Source organism: Penaeus vannamei, chromosome 21 (assembly GCF_042767895.1).
Source record: "Penaeus vannamei isolate JL-2024 chromosome 21, ASM4276789v1, whole genome shotgun sequence".
Classification (NCBI taxonomy): Eukaryota; Metazoa; Arthropoda; class Malacostraca; order Decapoda; family Penaeidae; genus Penaeus; species Penaeus vannamei.
This window is the reverse complement of record NC_091569.1, coordinates 5,286,501-5,294,000: the sequence shown is the minus strand read 5'-3', so window position 1 is coordinate 5,294,000 and position 7,500 is coordinate 5,286,501. Positions and strand designations below refer to the sequence as shown.

Genomic DNA, 7,500 nt, shown 5'->3' with positions numbered 1-7,500 from the left:
CTTCCTCTCTCCTCCGCCACCTTCCTTACCTCTTTATTCTTTCTCTCTCTTTCTCCTCCGTTCTTACGCCCACGTCTCCTCCCCCTTCCATTCCTTTGCATCCAATCTTCGTCTCCATTCCCCCTGTCTCCTCCCCTCGCAGCTTCCCCTCGTCTCCCCCTCCTCCAGCTCTCTCTTTAGTCCCGCCCTCATTTCCTCTTCTTCGTCTCTCTCCCAGCTTCACTTTACTCATTTCACTGTCTGTTCTCTCTTTGATTTGATCTTTTTCTTTCTCTCCCGCCCGCACTCCGTCCACCCCCGCCCTCCTCCTCGTCAAACAACCCCCTCGGCCCCCCACCTCCCCCCTTCCCCCATAGACATCTCCCCTTCCCCCACACCGTCTCCCGGCCCTCCTCACGTCTTTCCTCCCTCCCTTCTCTCCTTTTCTCCTCCTCTTCTCCCTCCTCCCTCCTCTCCTTTCCCTCCCTCCGCCCGGCCCCCTTCCTTGGGTGTCTCTCCTCGTCTTGTAAACACACACACACACACTGGGCCAGGCAGCCACCACCAGCGGCAGCACCACCACCACCTCACACACACGGCGAGGGGGAGGGTGGACCAGTGACTGTCGAGACACCTCCTCCACCACCATCCCCTCTCTCTCTCTCCTCCTCCTCCTCCTCCTCCTCCTCCTCTTCTCTCTCCGCCTCCTCCTCCTCCACCACCACCTTTGCAAGTGTGGAGTAGGTTGGCCGCACGCACGGCGCTCTCCTCCCCTAGGTGGCGCGGGTTCCCCTGGCGGTGGTACAGGAAGGGTGTTTACGTTGTGTCGGGGAGTTATTGTGGTGTTGGGGATTCTGTAGCTGGAGCTGCCTGTGCCACGGTGCCAGCCAGTCTTCAGTGCCTCACCGCTTCGAGAAGTGTGCTGCAGTGACACGCGAAGAGGAAGAAGACGCGCGCGCTTCCTCCCTTCTCCTCCTCTTCTCTCGCCCGAGAGGAACGGCGCTTGCAGGTGCTGAACCAGCGCTCGCCGCTGAACGAGGTCACCTCACACGCCGCGGCGGCGTTGCCCGACCTGTGTGCGTGAACGAGCAGTGTCGCGGCTCGAGGCTCGTCGGCGCGTCGGGGCCGTGGACGACCGCTAACAGCCCGCGGTCGGCGCGCTTGGACGGCGTGTCGGTGTGTGCCGCTGGTGACCGCCGCGCGAAGTGCCTGTGACCGAGTGCAGCGTTTTTATAATGAATTTACAATGTTAATGGATATGTCGGAAACCGTGGGCGACAAAAGCCAAGAGGCGATAGCACACCTGTCAAAGAAAATGGGAGACTGCTGCAAATACGAAGACATCCCGAAAGAAAACGGATCACCCGGAGAGGGCGGTGACATGGTGGCCGACGTGGGCGGAACGCTGGAGAGGGGCGTGCCCAGCCAAGGGGGCGTGTCCGAGGGGGCACAGGGGGCGGGCGAGGGGGGCGACCGCTCCGCCCCGCCGCCCCCGACCAGCCTCCCCGATGGCGGAGGATTCAAAAAGATCTACATAGGGAAGCTTATCAACCCCAAGCAGGTAGAGATAAAAGTTTTGCATTTAGCTTTTAGCGGCGTTGCAGGCGCTGTAATTAGCTCTGGGGGGAGGGGGGGGGAGGGGGGAGGAGGGGGAGGGGGAGGGGGAGATAACATGCAGGAAGCGTGAAGCATTAAATATGTCTGAGAAGTTCCCATGCTCAGTGTTTGATTATGAGGAAGCCAGCGCTCTGCAGGTGATTGTTAATGAGCCAAAAGAACGTAAAAAAAAAGATCAAGATTATATACAAGAAAAAAATAAAATACTGAAACTGTGCGCAACGATTCAACTCTGTGGATTTTCACATTGTTAGCGCGGTCGCCTTTGCAATATTGCGAAGGCTCCCTTTATACTGAACCAGCCCTATGTAACTGTATATTTTCTTGAATTTTTGTATTTTTGACTCTCTATCTATCTATTTATATCTATATCTATATCTATATCTATCTATCTATCTATCTATCTATTTATTTATTTATTTATTTATTTATTTATTTATTTATTTATTTATTTATCTATTTATCTATCTATCTATCTATCTATCTATCTATCTATCTATCTATCTATCTATCTATATATATATATAGATAGATAGATATGTGTATATATATATATATACATATATATGTATATATATATATATATATATATATATATATATATATATATATATATATATATATATATATATATATAATGTATGTATGTATGTATGTATGTATAATATATATATATACACATACAGGCAGATAGACACACACACACACACCACAACATCACGCCCGCAGTGACCCACGGGGGCGCAGATTCCCGCCGCCCGCGAACCACTCCGAGTGCGGTCCGGGCGCTTGACTCGGGAGCACTTCCGGCGCGTTCCGAGCTCGTTCCGCGGCGCCCGGCTCGTCGTCGCGGCCTCCTCTGCGGTTGATAAGGTTGACTCCTGACTCGCGCTTCGGAAAGGACGGGGGGGGTGATGGGGAGGGGGGTGAGGGGAGTGAAGGGAGGATGGGGGAAGGTAGGAGGAGAGGGGGATGGGGGAAGGGAGGAGGGAGGGGGAGGATGGGTGGAAGGGAGGTAAGACGGGAGGATGGGGGGAAGGGAGGTAGGAGGGGGGATGGGGGGAAGGGAGGTAGGAGGGAGGGGAGGGGATGGGATGGGAGGGAGAGGAGGGAGGGGGATGGGGGGAAGGGAGGTAGGACGGGGAGGGGATGGGGGAAGGGAGAGAGAGGAGGAGGGTGAGGGGAGGGGAGGAAGGGAGGTAGGAGGGGAGGGGAGGATGGGGGAAGGGAGGTAGGATGGGAGGAAGGGAGGCGGGAGGGGAGGGAAGGATGGGGAAAGGAGGTAGGAGTGGAAGGGAGGAGGGGAGGGGGATGAGGAGGAGAGGAGAGCGCGGAGGAGGAGGGTGGAAGGGAGGGGGAGAAAGAAGAGGAGGTAGGAGGGAAGGAAGAGGGAAAGGGGGAGGAAGGTAAGAGAGGAAGGGAGGGGGGGAGGTAGAAGGAGGAAGAGGTGGGGGGAGGAGGGAACGGGAATAGATAGGGGAGGGGGAAAGGTAGGAGGTGGATAGGGAGAAGGGAGATAGATAGGGGAGGGAGAGGGGGAGAGGTGGGGTATGTGTGAGTAGTTTCCTATCTTATTTTATCATGTTGTTTATTTTATTATTCTTGTTAAATTTCTTTTCTTTTTGCATTTTATTTAACTATTAATGTGCTCTAATTTCCTTCATAATTTTGTATTTCATAGTGATAGGACTATGATAGCTGTTCATAATATGTGAAAATTACCATCATCATTATTATAATTGCCGACATTAATTATTATCACCAATATCATTATTATTATATCATCGTTGTTATGTCCATCACCTTTGCCGTTAATTCATAAGATTTAAATCCACTCAGCAGTCTATTTTACAAATTTCAGAATTATTATAAGGACAAAATAGAGAGAGAAAAAAAATCTTAGACTGTTTAACCCCTGTTCGTGAATGTCCGTATCCCATACTTACATCCGTGTGCGTCAGATGTGTATGTATGTGCGTGTATGTTAGAGCGTGTACGTATGAGGTTCCTGTATCCCATACATTCGTGTGCGTCAATGTGTATGCATGTGCGTGTATGTTAGAGCGTGTACGTATGAGGTTCCAATATCCCATTCATATATCCGTGTGCGTCAGATGTGTATGCATGTGCGTGTACGTATGAGGTTCCCATATCCCACATCTACACCCGTTAACGCCAGCTATGTATATACATGTGCGTGTACGTAAGTATGTGTACGTATGAGGTTCCCGTATCCCACACCTACAGCCATGTACGTCAGCTATGTATATACATGTGCCTGTACACATGTGCGTGTACGTAAGTGTATGTGCGTATGAGGTTCCCGTATCCCACACCTACACTCGTGTACGTTAGCTGTGTATACATGTGCGTGTACGTGTGTGTATGCATCAGGTTCCCGTATCCCACACCTACACTCGTGTACGTCAGCTATGTATACATGTGCGTGTACGTAAGTGTGTGTATGAGGTTCCGGGTCGTTTGTTTAGCTTTCAAATGCCTTCTTGTTGGCGTCACCGTCTTGGGAGAAGCGGAAGTTGTCTCCAAGATGCGAGTCCAAGAAGCAGGGATTACAAGCAGGTACGACTGTCTCAATAACCGGAAATCACAGTACATATACGTGTGAGAATGAATGTGTGTACGTGCTTGTGTCTGTTTGTCTGTGTGCGTGTGTGTGTTTGTAAGTGTGTTTGTGTGTGTGTGTGTGTGTGTGTGTGTGCAAGTGTGTGTGTGTGTGTGTGTGTTTGTAAGTGTGTTTGTGTGTGGTGTGTGTGTGTGTGTGTGTGTGTGTGTGTGTGTGTGTGTCTGTGTGTGTGTGTGTGTGTGTGTGTGTGTGTGTGTGTGTGTGTGTGTGTTGGGGGGGTTAGGGGAGGAACCTTAAGGTTGGAGGGAGTGGAGGGAGATTATTTGTGTGGCGGGGGTTGGGGAAGGGGGTGGGTTGTGTTTATGTGTGTGTGTGGGTGGAGATGAATGTGTGTGTGTGTCTGTGGGGTTTAGCTGAGCGGGGGGAGAGGCGAAGCTCTTGTGTATGTGTGAGTGAGTATGTGTGTATACCTCTGTATACATGTGTACGTTTGGAAATATATTTATCAATATCTTTATTATATCTTACTGTGTGTGGGTGATTAGCGCACACGATTCCGCATCTGCCAATTGTGACCCCCCATCATCGGTACGCGAATATTCCTTCCCCACCTGACCACAGTGTAGCGAGGGGAGGGGGGAGAGGAGGGGAGGGGAGAAGGGTGGAAGTAGAGGGAGGAGGAGAAAGGCAAGGGAGGAGAGGAGGGGTAGGGGATGGGAAGAGGATAAGGGGTTGAGGGAGGGGAAGGGGATGCGAAGAGGGTAAGGGGTTAAGGGAGGAAGAAGGGGTTGGGGTTAAGGGAGGAAGAAGGGGGGGTGGTAAGGGAAGGAGGGAAGGGGAGGGGGGAGAGGAGGGGAGAAGGGATGGGAGGGAGGGGGGGGCATTCACCGCTACATTCTCTTAAAACCTGTTTGAAGGATGTCGTGTATTGTGAGGAATTTCAGTTTGATCTTTCCATTCTCGAGTGACGTTTTAGGTAATACATTTTCTTTCTTCTTCTTCCTATTCTTCTTTTTATTCCATTCTTTTTTACATATATAGCATTTTAAGGGTATCGATGACGACGCTTCCTCCTTTCCGAAATGATTGTTAGTTGCCGAATGTTTGCGAATTTACACTTAAATGGGTTTCCGTTATCAGTGCACTCGCGGGCTGTTGTCTTCATCGGGTTTTAATTGTTCCTTGGGCGTTTTATTGAGAGCTGCCATAAAGTCCGGTAAAAACAGCTATGCAGGTTGCAGAGTGTGCTGCGGGGAGGGGGAGGGGGAGGTTTGGGGAAGGGGGAGGGGAGGTTTGGGGAAGGGGAGGGAGGAGGGAAGGTGGGGGAAGGTGGGGTGAGGGGAGGATGGTAGGGTGAGGATGGTAAGGGAGGAGGAGAGGAGGAAGGGGAAGGGGGAGGGAAGGAAAAGAGGAGGGGAGGGGGAGTGGGGAGGAAAGGGTATTAAATGGGGAGGGGAGGAGACGGAAGAAGGAAGGAGATAAGAGAGGGGGAAGAAAGAGAAGGGAGGGGAAAGGGAGCTAATGGGAAGAGGGAAGAAGGAAAACGAAAAATGAAGAGGAAAAGAGAGGATGCAAAAAAAAGAAAAGAGAAGAGAAAATGAAGAGAAGAGAAGAGAAGTAGGAAAACTAAAAAGGAAAGGAAGGGGATAGACACACAGAGGAGAGGACCGGGGGAGGAGGACGAGGATGAGGACTTCGCCATCAGGGACTGACTGGAATGGCCATTTTGTAATGTTTATTCTTCACACACAGATATGCTGAGTCGCTGTTGACTCTGACTCAACGGCCAAACAAGTGCAACTTTTGTTTAGAGACAAAGCAAGGCGGCATTTCCGCTGTCATTGAAGAAAATGGCCCCTCCCCTCCCTCCCTCCCTTTCCTCTCACCCCTTCTTCCCTCCCCTCTCTATTCCCTCTCCGATTTCCCCTTCTTCCCTCCCCTCTCTATTCCCTCTCCTCTCACCCCTTCTTCCCTCTCCTTCCTCCCTCTGCTCTCACCCTTTCTTCCCTCCCCTCCCTCCCTCTCCTCCTCCTTCTTCCTCCTCCTCCCTCCCCTCCTCCCTCTCCTCTCTATTCCCTCCCTCCCTCCCTTCCTCCCTCCCCTCTCACCCCCTCTTCCCTCCCCTCTCTATTCCCTCTCCGTTCCCCCATCATCCTTCCCTCTCCTCTCCCCCTCTCACCCTTCTTCCCTCCCCTCTCCATTCCTCTCCGCTTTCCCTGACTCATCCTTCCCCTTCCCCTCCCCCTTCCTTCTTCCCTTAACCCCCTCACCCTCTCTCCCCTCCCCCTCTCCTCTCCACCTCCCCTCTCCTCTCTCCCTCCCCGTCCCCACTTCTCTCCTCCCCCTCCCCCTCCCCTCTCTCCCCTTCCAGATTTCCGTCGGGTGTTCGATAGTCTTTCCCCTTTTGTGTGGCTGTGATTGTCGAATGGGTCTCAATCACTCGTTTTTTTTTTCCTGGGATCCCATCGGCGCTAATGAATATTATAATTGTTGGATATAAAAAAAAGGAAAAAGAAAAACAAGCGGAGAGCCATGGTTGAGGGGGAAGGGGGGGGAGAGGGGGGAAGGAGAGGGGTAGGGAGGGAAGGGGAGAGGGAGGAAGGGGGTAGGCAGGGGGAGGGGAAGGGAGGGAAGGGGAGGGGGGGTTGAGGGGAAAGGGGAGGGAGTGGGAGGGGAAAGGTGAAGGGAAGGGGGAGGGAGAAATGGGAGAGGAAGAATGAGAGGAAGGGAAGGGATGGAAGTATGGGCAGGGATGAGTACCATATAAGGGAATAGGAAGAGTAATGTATTAGAGAAAGAGATGGAAGAGAGAGAAAAAGGGGAAGAAGAGTAGACGGAAGACACATTAAGGGGATTGAGAAAAGAGGAAAAGCCAAGAGACAGCGATCACAACAATATGACACGGACGAAACTTTGTGACTTCTTCCCTCTCCCCTTCCCCCCCACCTCCTCCACCCCCCACCTCAACACCCCCCTCCCCCCCTTGCGGTTTTGCTGGCGTTCCTGTTTACATGAAGTTTGCTTACGTCATAATAACCCCCCCACCCCCATCCACCCCACCCCCCACAACATCACGAAAGCAGTTCCATGCATATCTTGAGAGGAAGGCAAGGCGAGGGTGGTGGAGGAGGAGGAGGAGGTGGAAGAGGACAAGGAGAAGGAAGAGGAAGAGGAGGATGATAAATATAATAATGATATCGATAAAATGAAAAAGGAGGAAATTGCGGAGGAGGAGGAGGACGACGACGACGACGACGACAACAACGACGACTTCGAAGCTGATGAATTGAGTGAGCGTTTGGTCGAGCGGGAGTCGGAGG

At 51.8% G+C, this 7,500-nt stretch overlaps 1 protein-coding gene across 1 annotated transcript in view; it reads left to right on the top strand.

Annotated features, from left to right (window-relative positions):
- Positions 1-600: 600 nt before the first annotated feature.
- Positions 601-7,500, top strand: part of FoxP (forkhead box P) — a gene marked incomplete in the record, with an annotated part of 360,469 nt that continues 353,569 nt past the window's right edge. The window contains 1 exon segment of the mRNA XM_070135793.1: positions 601-1,540. Within this exon segment, the coding sequence (XP_069991894.1) occupies positions 1,226-1,540 (315 nt within the window).